General features: G+C 37.2%; 1 protein-coding gene across 1 annotated transcript in view; it reads left to right on the top strand.

Annotated features, from left to right (window-relative positions):
- The first annotated feature begins 971 nt into the window (after window positions 1-971).
- The window catches only part of LOC108664799 (snake venom 5'-nucleotidase), a 34,016-nt gene continuing 19,303 nt past the window's right edge, over window positions 972-15,684 (top strand). Inside the window, exons 1-3 of the mRNA XM_018151492.2 lie at window positions 972-1,512; window positions 7,395-7,545; window positions 8,074-8,271. Coding sequence (XP_018006981.2) covers window positions 1,274-1,512; window positions 7,395-7,545; window positions 8,074-8,271 — 588 coding nt within the window. The 5' untranslated portion in view covers window positions 972-1,273. The remainder of the gene's footprint in view (window positions 1,513-7,394; window positions 7,546-8,073; window positions 8,272-15,684) is intronic.

Raw genomic sequence — 15,684 nt, 5'->3', positions numbered from 1 at the left:
ATGCGAATAATAAATTGCTCCAATATCTTCACATTTCGAGGAACAAAGATAATTTTATATAACTATTCGATGATGATATGATACCCTTAATTAAAAACACACGCATATCTATCATTTTGTTGTATTTCGTATAAAATTACTAACGAAAAAATATAACTCAGTACTTACTGCAGTGAGTGACAGAAAGCGCATTTTCTCGTCGACGAAACGTGAAGTCTCGGACGGGCAGACAGACGGACGGACGGACGGACGGAGACGGACGGACATGGCGAGCACAATAGTGCATTTTTTCCATAAATGAGAAAATGCGCTAAAAAAGAAAACAAAATGCTTTTCGACTTGTTTCGACCCGCATATAAATTCTTATTTTCTATACTAATTAAAATTTTATCGATGAGATATTCTCCACATCCAGAATACCAGGTTGATATCGTTCTCTATAGCAGGCCTGAACCTCATTAAATGGTGATGAAAAAATGTGAACTACGGGGAAAAATGAATATTTCATCAGAGTTTGTCGAAAATATCGGAAAATGCATGAAAAATGTCTGTTTTCATCTTCATGCATAATATACGAATATATGCCATGTATATATTTCGATGGTGTTCATAACGCCAAGCAAACCACTGGTCATACTAACAAAAACCTAATATTCTATACATATTTTGTAATATATATATAATATTAGAATTTTATAGAATTATTATAATATTAATTATACACATTTAATGACTATTTAAAATAATGAAATCAAAATCACACTCATCTCTGGCAGCAAAATAATATGCGACTAGAATCATCTAATGGAAAATTACAATTGCTGTTACCTATGGCCTTTAGGCAAGACTTAGCTCTGTAAAGGTTGACTTTGAATTTACGCCACACAGGACGCTGAGTTGCCAACTCGTTGCAGGCTTGCAGGCGGTTCAGTGGTTGTTCGTTGAACTGAGGGTCAGTCGCGTGTTGAGCGTTGAGCTGAGTGGACGTGTGCTGGGCTTGCTGAACCTGAGATCACTGAGCTGCCGGGTTTCGCGGTGTAGAATTTTAAGACATTCGATCGATAAATTCGTTTCGATCATAGAGCATCAGTGATAAAATAACATCCATCATGAACATGGTATCATGTGTGAATAATTTAATCAATATTGATTGAACTAGTCCAATTTTTAATACATACTATGCCTCCAAGAACAATCTGATGTAAAAACATTCACAACATTCCTCCAAATTAAAATCGCATATAAAAATAAGTTAAGAAGGACATTCCAAACAATGTACATTTCATCTCCCCTCGACCCGAGGACACATTCAGTCCCAAAAATCTTCGTCGTAATCATTGTACTGGCAGTCAACATGGGCCCCAGCGCGGGCCAGACGTCCGGCGAGGAGTTCACGCTGAGCATCCTACACGTCAACGACGTGCACGCGCGCTTTGAGCAGACCAACGTGTACTCGGGCCGCTGCACGCCCGGCGACGAGGAAAACAACCGGTGCTACGGCGGCTTCGCCAGGTCAGTGATAACAAGACCAGAGAACAACAGGTGCTACGGCGGCTTCGCCAGGTCAGTGATAACAAGACAAGAGAACAACAGGTGCTACGGCGGCTTCGCCAGGTCAGTGATAACAAGACCAGAGAACAACAGGTGCTACGGCGGCTTCGCCAGGTCAGTGATAACAAGACGAGGAGAATAACAGGTGTTACGGCGGCTTCGCCAGGTCAGTGATAACAAGACCAGAGAACAACAGGTGCTACGGCGGCTTTTACGGCGGCTTCGCCAGGTCAGTGATAACAAGACCAGAGAACAACAGGTGCTACGGCGGCTAACCCAGGTCAGTGATAAGTCTTTCAATCAAGGCAACTCATTCAGTTCTTCATCTCCGTAAAATAAGAGAGATAAAATAATTTCGTTAATGCTTGCGCATTACTAATTGAATTTATATATTAAAGAGTTTATACCGCAGGCATAAACTCTAATAAACTCTATATTTATTACCTTTTCTCTTTAGAAACTTTTCTCAGACCTAGTTTATGAAAATGCGGCAGTAATTAACATATTTCAGAAACGGTAGAATTCAGTAATTAAGATTATTTTTTAACGGTAGAATTCGAAATGTATAAATTTAATAATAAATTTCTACGAAATTATGGTTTAACAGCGAAGACGGTGATATTAGACAGTTATTTTATCTAATTAATGAATTATTGACCTGAGGAGATCTCATATATTTCGATGCTGTCGCGTAGAGTTGTGGCCAATCAAGGACCGCGTGGGTGGCTGAGCTATAATTCTACACCCGTAATTAAAAAAAATGCTACCATACGAATAACGTATGTACCAAGGACTACTACACACAGGACATGCATAGCCTATGTCCAGCCTCTGCTAGCAGAGGCGATCGCCTACACTATGAAAATGCTGTTGTTTTTTATTTAAATATTTTTTTTATCAGTGTATGAAGGCAGGAAAATGGTACCTACTTTGCTTAGTACAAAATTTTGAACTTCAAAACTGGCAAAAAGTCTATGGTTCTGACCAAGGACTACTACACACATTGTAATACTATTGTATGAAACAATTATGGGCATATCATTTGTTGATGCCACTAAAACACCAGCATTTTCATAGTGTAGGCGATCGCCTCTGCTAGCAGAGGCTGGACATAGGCTATGCATGTCCTGTGTGTAGTAGTCCTTGGTATGTACATAATTATGTAGCTCAACAGTATCATGCTTTCTTTCAGAATTATATAATTTTCGATAATTCTGATATCAGGCCCCTTCGTAGGTAAGGTGTCATCAAAGATAAAATTCATAGCAATATGCAAGCTCTACTATCTGACTATATTTTGCTGTAAATATCAACGTCAAATTCTGGTACGATGCGGCTGGAACATAACATTTTTAGGACTATTTCTCAGTCTCTATTAACATAACGACTATAATCCTACTTGCAGGAATTCGTACCAATTAATAGGCTCGCTTTAAATTAACAATAAGTTGATTCATATATTAATTGAGTGCAATGTTCTGTAAAGTGACGTTTCGTGGCAGTGTTATTGCTTTATAGGCGCTCGATACTGCACAGCTGCATGGAGGCTCAAAGCTGCTGTCAGTCGTGTCTTAAAATGCTGATTCTGCACATTCCTTGGAGAAAACAAGAATTCTGCGCGTCAATTAGAAAAACTGTTGAAACTCCATAACAAGTAGGCAAATGATTCCCACACACACCGGGAGTATTTCACTCATGAAACTCCGTTCAGCTGCTATTATCGGCTTGTCGTTTATGAAATAAACAAAGACTTTCCTGTTGACTGTATACTATTCGACATTCTCATCTATGTGCTTGTAACTCCCAAATTCTTATTATCGGAGAACAACATAAAAGACAGCAATTAAGATAGTAAATGCCATGAGACGCAAATGCATCTGAAATTCATTTATTAATGCTAAAATGTACGTTAATAAATTAAAATTTTGAAGAGATGTAATCCCAGGATTAAAGTGAAGCTAAAACCGACTAAGCGCAGCAGCTCCCATGAGGAGTTGGCAATACCCTAGGGGCGAAAAAGAAGTCTTATTTTCTATAACAGGCTATTGACTCACATTATTTGTGTATTTTATTTACCAATATAATGTATTAGAATTTTTACGGCTTTCACTGCGTGTGTAAACGCAATATTTCAAGCGTGCCGTATGGGTGCAGGCCCGGAAGTTTATTCAAGTCCCAAAAATATCAACATTAGATTTACATCTCGGTATTGACTCCATTCTGTTAACATTCAAGTGTAAACAAGGGCTAGTTGTTCGATGAATGTTGTAATTCAGGAGGGCGTGAATTGTTATTTATCGCAGCTTCATGCTGCATGTACCATTTACATGTCCAAAATAATTAACTACAATTATTCAGAATTCTGACTACATTTTCTAATTTGCTATTGCTAAAATCGTTAGAAATTCGAAAACCAAGAAAATTCGACTAAACTCCATAGTCTTCATAGAAAAAATTTCGGAGTCCAGCTCCATCGTCAGCTCGAAATTTCTAGAATGCAAGTTGTAACAAGTATACCTGCATTCTAGAATTTTTCGAACTCACGATGGAGACGGATTCTGAAACGTTTCCTGTATAGATATGATTAACTTTTGTGAAATTTTCTATGCATTTAAGTTTCTAGTAAATTTGCGATTCAAGCAAACGAGGGACATTAATATTTGCCAAAATCGTTAGTTAGCCATTTGGCAAGCGCCTGTTAGTTAGCCATTTGGCATATAATAAAATTATTACAGTACAATAACTGGAAGGTTGAAAATGACAAAAAGCTGCATGCCTACATGACTAAAAAATTAATTCTTCCATTTTCGTATTGCGGATTTCCTGGAATACATTGTTATGTATCGATATTTCCCGTTAAAATAATGTAAATTCGAGTAATTTCAATGCGGGAAATTGCGAAGTATTTGAACCGACCATTTCGTCTCAGTATTCTCCAAGATTTCCACTACAAGTTGGAAATAATACATAACAAATACATAACACTAACACACAAGCCCATATTTATTTTAATATGAATAGATTATAGAGTAAATGCCAAGATTTACTGTTTCGGCCAGTGTTTTTAAATATAAGAGCTCCATTCTGCGTATAAATTGCAAAATAGGCCCACAATGAATTTGATTTTGAATAAAAATTTCCAAGTTGCCATTTTCAGGTATTGTACGTAAATCATAAGTTTTATTTGATTCTTGTGTAAATAACAAAATTGTTCTTGATTCGCATGGTATAAGTTAGGTAGCTACAAATTAGAAGAGAAAGAACTTGATAATTATGTATTGAAATGACATAATTTCACATGTTTGGCAAAAAACAATACGCACCAAATCTCTTGATACGCAGACAACGTTCTTATTCAAAGTTGTTATCGTGCGACGCGTCAATTGCTGCGAGTTGTTTGAGGAAAAGATGCAAATGCAACTCACCGCTTTCATTTCCATAACATTATATGCATAACAATATTTGAGCAGCTACACATAGACTATGATGGCTATTTCATAATACAGGGTTATTCTAAATGATGAACAAAATTTAATAAATTCGTAATTATTCGAGTATCAATTAGCAAAGGATAATTTATACACCAATGGAAATATAAAAATTGAAAATTTTGTTTACATATAAACTCGTATAAATGTACGGCAAACATCCAAACGGGAGCCTTTTGAATCAGTCACTTTCGAAGCTTTGGGCCTTGGACGCATAGGAAATGCAGATCTGGCTCTACACTTCTGGCCGCCGAGATCACCTGATCTCACCCCATGTGACTATTTCTTATGGGGTTACGTCAAGGAAGCTGTTTACGTCCCGCCTCTACCAGCAACTCTGTTTACGTCCCGCCTCTACCAGCAACTCTGTTTACGTCCCGCCTCTACCAGCAACTCTGGTTGATCTGAAGAATCGTATCACTACTACGGTGCACGTAGTAACAGAAGATATGCTTTCTCGTGTGTGGGACGAGCTAGTGTGGCTCCCGTTTAGATGTTTGCCGCGCAGTACAAAAGGGACATATTGAACATTACTTAAAAAGTAAAAAAATTGATTCTTTCTCTTTTCATTGGTTTATAAATTGTTCATTTCAAGATATGCCTTAATAAATCCGAATTTAATAAATTGAGTTCATCATTTGTAATAACCCTGTATTATATTCGCATATACGAGTAGAGCAGCTTAATATTATTGGCACTAGGTTCTGATATGATCATATTTGTATTCTCGTGTCACGCGGGAAAAGTACATTACCACAGGTGTTTCAGGAAGGGAAAACCGGCGCCTCGCGCATTAGCACGCTTTCTATGATACCCGATCTCCGAACGGAAGTTTCCGCTTCGTTCGGGGAACCCCGCATCAATCGGGATTTATTTCGGGAATTGTTCAACGGAATGTTGTAAAATTGAGTGCGTTCTGATGAAGTAGTTGTATGCTAGCCTGGTCGTATCCACTAAACTGCATTGTGAGAGGTATGTGCGCACTCAACACTTCTGCGTTTTTCAGTATTAACGTTATTTGAATGTGCAAATTATTGTGCTTGATCTGGTTTTATCGAATCAACTCTGCTAGGCAATTAAACTTGATAGAGACAGAACAAATCGGTACAATCTATTTAAATTGAATGTTTAATAAAGTTTAACTTGTCACATCCTGGAACATTTTTACCAATAATTGATCTGTGGTCGTACATATACTGTTCTCTGCCAAGGGACTAAAGATTGCACTCGCCTGAACAATCCGTTATTTTACACACATCTCACTGACTTGCACTTCCATATGTCCACGAAAATTGTGTGTCCCCAATCAAAGATTTAATGTATCTGTTATTGTTAACTTGTTACGCTTATTTTTAGGTGTAATACGTGGGCTAGTCTTACCCATTATCAACCAAATTAAATATATGTGTGAAAAACCCTCAATATTGTGTTTACGATGAATACATTATTTCTATGGATTGGTATGACTTAGGTGGAAAATAAGAATTGCCAATCTCAACCAGTTTGTTATTCGCCAGGTATCTAAAATTGAAACCATCATCCAACAAACCAATTAAGTCTCCTTAAACGCCAGTACTATAATTATCAGAAACTGTAAACAAGAGGGGCACGAAAACTTTAAATAGAACAGACCTACCACTTCCGCTCTATAATAGAATCGTAACCTTTTACATTATTATTCATTACAAAGTTAAATGAAGGTTTGGCAACGCTTATCATTAAGATTTTGGGATTATTACATAAGTAATAATGTTGAGCACTTCATGGATGGAACCTGGAAATTATTAATTGAATTCAGAGTGAGTTTAATATCAAAGTCCTAAGCAATCCTGAAGTTTGTGTGTTTAAAGCTGGGATCTCGTCCTGGAAAACGACTTTCATTCTGCCCGATGATGAACAATTTTTATTCGACACGTCGTATCAATTACATAAAATTTCCCTTGAGCACTTCACGTTAGATTGTTCAATCCTTACTAAAAGTGTAATGGGCAAAATATGAACAATTTGTTGACTAATGTTATACTCCGGTCTTCCATTCAACTTAAACATTCAACTTGAAGATATGAATTTTAATGCAACCTGTGAATATTAGATAGCCCTATCTAAGATGAAATCTGATCACGCACACATTGGCTTTTCTGGGGATTGATTACATGAGATCGATTTAAATATATTTGATGCATGTTATATAGTTGAACTGCGCGCAAGTTTAATGGACTTCTAATCGAGCAGGATTCAACGAAACATAGCTAAATGCAATGTCTTTACTTTTACAGCCATTTTTATTAGCTGGGCACAAATGTTCTCGTTCGGCGTCAATGGGTTAATTAATTAAATGGACTTCTAATCGAGCAGGATTCACTCGGCGGTGAAGAAGCTGCGGGCTGAGCTGCCGCACACGCTCTTCCTGGCGGCGGGTGACTACTTCCAGGGCACCGTGTGGTACTCCATCCACCGCTACAAAGCCATGGCACACTTCCTTAACATCCTCAACCACGACGCTATGGTAAATACGATTCAAATAATCACTTCATAACTCATTCACATGCACATAACTTAAGTATTAACCAACTTAAAAATGTTATTTATATTAACCAACTTAAAAATGTTATTTATTATTATAATTTTTTAATATGTTATCTGCAAACTTATAAAAAAGAAGTTCCAGCAGGTATTTGTATTTGTAAATTTATATTCTCACGGAAATTGAGAAGATTCCCAAGCTGTTAATCTTTCACTGCGTTGAACGTATGCGGACGCAGAATAAAAAAACTTTTAAAATCGAATATTTAACATTTTTTATTACATGATATCATTTTGTCTACGTAGCCAGGATATGATCAGTAACTTTGATCGCTGTGAAATAAATGTTCATCATTCACTCATCTTTAATTGCTTCTAGAAAATCGAATGTACCTAAATAGGTCAGATTTTCACTAAAGCTTTATTTGATAATTTACACTAGATTCAAGTGTCATAACTGCTTAACATTTTGCTCAGTAACTGATGCATTCCAATTCCAAACGTCGCGCAGTCACTCGGCAACCACGAGTTCGACGACGGCATCCCGAACCTCGTACACTTCCTAGAGAACGCCTCCTTCCCGGTGCTGGCCGCTAACATCGATGATGCGCGCGAGCCCACGATGCAGGGCAAGTACGCTAAGTCGGTCGTCATCGAGAGGGGAGGCAGGCTCATCGGCATTGTCGGCTACGTCACCACTGAAACTCTGGTGAGTTGCATTTCTTAAACTTACTGAAAATTATTCATTATTTCTTTACATTGACGGAGTGAAACAATTTGGTAGACGATTCTTGGTATCTAATGACCCCTCAAATGATTCAAATTTAAATTCTGCAATCACTGGAAATTTTAGTATCGGTCGGCATCCCCGCATGTTCGAATCACAACTATTATACAATTGGCGCGAACGTTCGACATTTCTTATCAAATTCCGGATTCACAAAGTTTCAAATATTAATTCACAAAATGTTCCAGTTGAGCTTTCATGCGAATAAGCGAAGCAGAGCAAAGCCGTGACTACATTCAATGATGTGCTGAACAAAATATTTTTTTCTGGCTTGATATCGATTTTTTAGCAATTATATGATTGAAAAAGTAATGTATTTGACACAACACATGCTATGTTACTGCAAGCACGAGCACAGGCCCAGCTAAACGTACTTATACAAAAGCTCAATGAGCAAAGGATACGCAGTTCTCTTAGTCTGTTATAAAAGATGAGAGTAACACCCATTCTATCCATACCTAAGAGTGTACTATTTTGTTGATGTTGAGATTATAGTATCGTTTTCCTTTAATTATAAGTAAGATAATTGGCAAATTTTGTATGCAAATAGCGGAGCTTTGAGGCACCACCCGAGCAAAGAATTTTTTGCAGATGAATTCAATAATACATTTGTCCCCGTTCCGTTCAAATTTGTTCGCGTTTTTGACAAAAATTTTGATTCGCATTGAAGCCGACGCAAAGATTTGCGCAGCGCCTGCTGATTCATTGAAACTAATGAGATCTTTCGCAACTTTTGTTCATTAATACTCCTAAACAACAACATTCTTAATTTCAACAATATCATTGGGTTCATCACCAACACTCAAAATGACGTCAAATCTAAATTCCACACCGCGGTGGGAAAGGCGTAACGCTTGCGTGGACTCGTACCTTTGACATGCCGCACGAAGGCACCTTTCACCGCGCGTATTCACTCAACCAAATTTGACATGCAACTTGACGCAACCAGTGCCCGACACCGTGCCCCACTCGTTGGCGTCAGCTGTGTATGTTACGAATTGTCTTCTTGCGACCATAGTTACGAATTCCACTTTTGGAAATACGAAATGTGTGTCAACTGTTTATTTCTTATTAAAAGCGTTCGTCTTCAATAACATATTATTATAGCATGTTCATACGGAGATGTAATTGCGACACGAATAGGAACAATTTTAGTTCCTTGTCGACTCCACCTACTGGGCGATGTTATTGTAGAAAGTTCATTGTTATCTAGGCACCAGCTCTCTCTGGTTAAATATTGGAATATTGAAGTTATTCGGAAAAATAAGTGTGCAGATGAATGCATTTCAGTGCTAAGTGTAGTAAAATGCAAACTTTTAATAACCATTTGATTATAACAATGACTTGAGTGAGCGAGCCCTTATCTAACTTCTATATCAACTAGCACCTGTTATCACCAGAATATTGCGCTCTCAATGACAGCCCAACTTCTGTCTGTACTCGAGCGTTCTTGTGAAGGCTTTGGGAGATGTCTGACGCTGAATAGCAGTACCGGCCATAAATGTTACGACTTAATTTTGTTTTATCAGCACACGTGACGTGGGACGAATACGAACGATGCGTATATACGATATACTCATTTACGTAGGCCTACTGTTCAGGTGTTTTCAGGAGGCTGTGTGCGTAGTGTGTAAAACGGTAGCAAGCTGAGCCGCCTCGTTAATTAACTGATTTCCTGCCTTTTTAGGGCATTTTCTCATTTATGGAAAAAATGCACTATTGTGCTCGCCATGTCCGTCTGTCTGTCTGTCCGTCCGTCCGTGACATCAAATTTTCGGCGACGAGAAAATGCGCTCTCTGTCACTCACTGCAGTGAGTACTGAGTTATATTTTTTGCTATTGTAGATTATTGCCATCTGAATACACAATTAGAGTAGGAAAAGCATACATTCTTTTCTACTCATTACTATTTTTTTCTAAAATTCGCTATTTTATGGTTGTCTCCAAATATGATCATGGCACATGCCACCTACTTTAGATGCCATTCTTGAAAACATTCCAAGTGCAAACATACATTTGAATGTATGTGCATTCGTTTCTTGCATTTCTTGCACGCGCTCATTTCCTATTTTTATTATTTTCTGTTAGTTCGATGTAGTGAGCACTGGATTTTGTGATGTCAATTGCGAAACGTTTATTGATGATGGAGGAAAAGACATCCTCCTATAGTATTCTATGGATCAGATATTGAAGACGAAGCCAGTTATGATCTATTAACCAGCTTTTTGTAATCCCGAATTGTGAAATTGGGCCATTTCCTAGGCAATATAGGGGGGCATGGGCATTCACCAGAGCTACATCAATGGCATTGACAAACATAGGGGAGTACCACTTTTTCTCTCTTATCCTGATTCTTTTTTTTTTGAACCTTCCACCTTGAGTTGAGAACCTTGAACATCTTTCTCCTCAGTCCAACTTCATCGCTTCACCTGGCAAACAGGGTCGACGGTATCGTAGGTACATAGCAGCCTGACACAACTTTTGTCGCACCCGGCAACTGCCGAAATTTTATTCCGCGAATCAAATCTGAAATCATATGTTCCTCTGTCTTCTTTCTTCAAACTTTGTCTGGAGTATTATAAGGCACCAAAATAAATAAATCATTTTCAGGACTAGAGACCTGAAGCCCACTCACGCTTGAGTCATCTCTTGTTGATTTTCTGTACAGTAACAATATAATACGATACAAAACAATATAATTAATTATAATACAGTTTAATAAAACATAACAATATTTTGCAGTACTGTTTTGCGTAACGACGTATTATATTGCATGCTGCTTAACTCAAAGCCTCATATTGGCTGACCACAAATAAATTTATTCAGATTGCATAGAGCCCTTATATTGATTCTTTGGATCGTTGATGTTCAAATTTTATGAGAAATTTTCTCAACTCGTTCTTGAGGATTGTCCTCAACTTCATCGTCAGAACCAAGAGAATGCTTCTATGTTGTTTTCTATTTATTTCAAAGAAAGGGACGTATCATCTTGCAAAAGGCAACATGAAAGACTTATTCAATTTCTAGTCCGTAACAGCCATTAGCACCAAATGACGCTTGACAAACTCGAATCTAATATATCTAACCTAATTATAGTGATGGAAAAAAGTGCTGAAAAAAGCGTTTAATGCTCGCCAAAAAACATTAATTCGTCACCACTAACGCTAGCCTCAACATTAAATGTCTTGCTTCGTCTTAAAAAATATAACTCAGCACTCACTGCAGTGAGTGACAGAGAGCGCATTATCTCGTCGACGAAAATGTGAAGTCACGGACGGACGGACAGACGGACGTGGCGAGCACAATAGCGCCTTTTTTCCATAAATGAGAAAATGCGCTAAAAACACGTTTTTTCTCTTACATGAACAATGGCAACTGCAGCGGAACAATGAACACTTTGTGCTCAAGACAATGCACGCACACGGCCTGATTATGTATCCTCGTACCTGCAGAATCCTGAAGTGCTTAATCCTCAATCGCATATATATTTATATATATGGGATATATATTTATTTCAGCAACTTACAGGTGGCATAGCTGGGTATTTGTGATATAATAGATGATCCCCATTTGAGGAACATTGTAGTTGATTTGTTAAAAAGGCGAAAAATTTACCGCCAATAATTCATAATTGCTATTAAACGCGATTCCTATATATATTTTGTGAAATCATATAGTAAATGCATTGCTAATGGATAAAAAACTGATGGAAAATTATGAACACTGAACAGAAAATGTTTAAACAATGCGAGAATAAATTCAATTAAATGCGACGAAAGTACTGCATGAAGATGAAATGCAGCAAACATTTCGGGATGTGATTAGAATAAAAAAAAATATAACTCAGTACTCACTGCAGTGAGTGACAGAGAGCGCATTTTCTCGTCGACGAAAACTTGAAATCACGGACGGACGGACAGACGCACTGACAGACAGACAGACAGACGGACATAGCGAGCACAATAGTGCATTTTTCCCATAAATCAGAAAATGCGCTAAGAAGGCATGGGGGTTAGATGGACTTGTAAAGTAATCAATATATTAGGGAGCGCCGCCTTAATTTTTCTGTCGTGTTAATCAATGCATTGACATCTGTGCCATTTTTACCTTCAACAGTTGTTAAATATCTCTTAAATATATAACATTATTGACATGTTCCACTGTGTCCCAGGTCACACTGTACTCCAATTTCCCTAGCCTCGCCTCGATTGCCGCCCTCTTCTATACAAGAATAGTCTAATAGGTTTCTTCTGGAGGTGAAATTTTTATATAAAATATAAATATTGAGTCCTAGACGCTACATAAAATTGAATATTTAATTATATTAGTGTATAATACTAAATTGCTTATTCACATTTTACACTCAAATCTGCTAATGAGGTTGGGTAACTAATGCTGCTCCAAACTCAGGAGCAGCATTTGCGAAAACAAAATTTGCGATATTTGAACTGCATTTTCTTGTATCCGTTTTTTTTTTGTATTCATGACAATGGCAACGAGCTTATCGCGCCGAACACAGACTCAAGGTCGAGCGTCCGGCTGTGGCCGAATTAAGCGCGTCGTGCATACATGTACACAATCGAGTCGTACAAGACCGTTAACATGAACATGTGTAGGCAGCTTCGATAGCTCTATTTAAATCACGTATTCATTTGTAAAGAGATACAATTTAATTGACATGCCGCTGCTTTCGTCGCTCTCATCCTCATTTGAAACGCTGGCCTTATTTGTATTAATTTTCACGGTGACCAAATAGAATGAAAGAAGATGATCGATGATGATAATAATAATAATAATAATAATAATATTAATAGTAATAATAATAAAACAATAAAAAGTTACAATAACAATAGAAATAAACCGTGTCACCGTTTTTATTATAGGCCATGTTGGCCTGTCACCGATTTTCTCCGCCCGATCTCGCAAATTTCAACCAGAAATATTTCTCTGTTCTCGAACCCTCAACTCGCTGCTCCGTTCTAGGTGATCTGAGTCACCCGCCCTTCGCCAAATCAGGTTGCAAATCTTTAATCGACGAGTGTTGGAATTAAGAATTTGATTGCAGCTGTTTGCGATGTTGCCTTTCCTTGCCAGTGTCTGGTTTCTAATAGAGTAATCATTCAGAACCAACATTGATATCTAGGAACATATATTAAAAACATTATTTAAAAAATAAATGAATATAAGAATATTATCAAAAAAATTTAATTATGTGGTTAAATTTAAAAATATTATGTGCCAAGTGCGAGTTGAAAAGTGTGCCAAGTACGAGCATAAACAGCAGCGAGGGATATTGATGCAGCGTATATTGATCTTGAGCATATTAAATCCTTGACTGGAACAAATTCAAACTCTATGCCCATGTATTCTTCTCAGTGTTCTTGAGGCCAAGTTCTCATTCGGAGAAACACTTATCTTCCTTGCGAGGGACACTTGAATGCATGTCAGGCAGAAGTCACAAATGAACTGCGTAAGCACCACCTACTCCAGTAATAAGGCAGGATAATGTTCTTTATGGTTGATTTACAAAAATGAATGCCACAAATCAACTCTGCCAAGATCATCATTTCACCATTATCGCTAATGTGTCTTCATTATTTCCCATGAGTCAAGTCTGAAGTCGTGTGCATCTTTTTTATTTTACCTTTGCAACTAATTTCCTGTAGCATCTGCACTTCTCTAGGAGAGAAAAATGTAAAAAAAAATAAAAGTTAGAGTGCAGTCTACCATCTTGCTTGCATTGATCTATAAAAGTGTTAGAGGCCAAGGTTAAGTCCAGTGCACGGACTCTAATTTTGTTGCGATGAAACTTCATTCGGATAAAAACGTTACTTCTGTACCAGATACCCTGACTAACTGTTATCGTTTTCTTGGTACAGTCAACTTAACAGGCTGGATGCTCATAACTGTCGAAGATAAAACTCTTATATTAAAAGCACCCAGGCGTGTTCCTATTAAGAGATATGACCATGAAAAAAGTTGAGTGCTTGCACTTTAATTTACTGGGGTCGAACAATTTTTCCACGACTACTTTTTCTCTGCTGGTGCAAGTTTGCATAAACGAAAATTACCTTCGATCATCAAAGGATATCATCGTAAATTTGAACCTAGTCATATTGCTGTCGACCTAAGTTTTTATGGGACATGATAACCTAATTGCTCTTGATAATAATAACAGAATGATTACTTATTAATTTCACTGCGCATAAATTTACAATAGATACGTTTTTTAAGTATCTATATATATGTGTTAAATAAATAATTATATATAAGTTTAATTATATATGAGTTTTTTAAGATATATTTTAAGCTGAGTCGTCTTGATAAAGCTAAAAGATAATCATTTCCTCACATCCAATGCAATTATTCTGCCTAATAATATTATTAAATATTATTATTATAATATTATTCTCAGTTGTTGCTCCTTGCATGTTCTTTGGCGCGTCTGGCCTGAGAGGTGAGCAAGGAGCAAGTTTATGAATTAAACGTCCGTCGCTCTGCATGCATGGGTTTGAAAAGGGAAACGCACTGAATTTTTTGCTGAGCATTCCATTTTTAATGCAAGGTTGCAAGACTCGATCAGAGCTTCGGAGAGAGCAACGAAATATTTTTTTAAGATCTACACAGATGATTATTGATCTCATAACACACGAACTTGCTTGAATTTATTCAAAACATTGAGGAATGCCTCAGCCCATCCTTTGAATATTTATGTTCCCTATTCGTTTTAATGTTTTACGATCAGAAAAAGATTTACGATGTCAAATCGTAATATCTTAATGTCACGAAAGATTTACGATCAGATTAGTTTTGATCAGATGTCGAGTAGACGGATGGTCTACAGAGTTCCGTATATGTCATTTGACCTAGCGACAGTAAACATTCCTGTCAATAAATAATTAAAATGTTAATTTTTCATCTTAATAGCTGAAGAATAAATTAGAATTTTATTGTGAATCTCTGAATTTGATCCCTGTATCATTTGGAAACCCTGCATAATATTGTGTATTGAATCACTCTAGGAAATAAGATAACGAGTATACTGTACATGATATTTGAATATTATCTTGATGAAGTTTGTGCTTTTTATATTAGTTCCACCTCATTGAATGTTTTTTTAGGATGCATGTGGTGTCATTCACGGAAAAATTATAGAGGAAATTCAGTTTTCCTTCCTTCTTAGAAGATCGACTTGTTCTTGCTGCTTTGACGCAATCCCAGATCGTTGGAAAGTTGTATGCCTGCAAACGATCTTGGGTGAATGAAGGCTGAAGCTGTCACTTGAACAAAGGTTGAGGGGTCAAAGAATCTACAAAGTCGACAGAATCGACATAG

The sequence above is a fragment of the Hyalella azteca genome, unplaced genomic scaffold (assembly GCF_000764305.2).
Source record: "Hyalella azteca isolate HAZT.00-mixed unplaced genomic scaffold, Hazt_2.0.2 contig9753, whole genome shotgun sequence".
Classification (NCBI taxonomy): domain Eukaryota; kingdom Metazoa; phylum Arthropoda; class Malacostraca; order Amphipoda; family Hyalellidae; genus Hyalella; species Hyalella azteca.
Note: the sequence above shows the minus strand (reverse complement) of the source record. Positions and strands in the feature narration are given on the sequence as shown.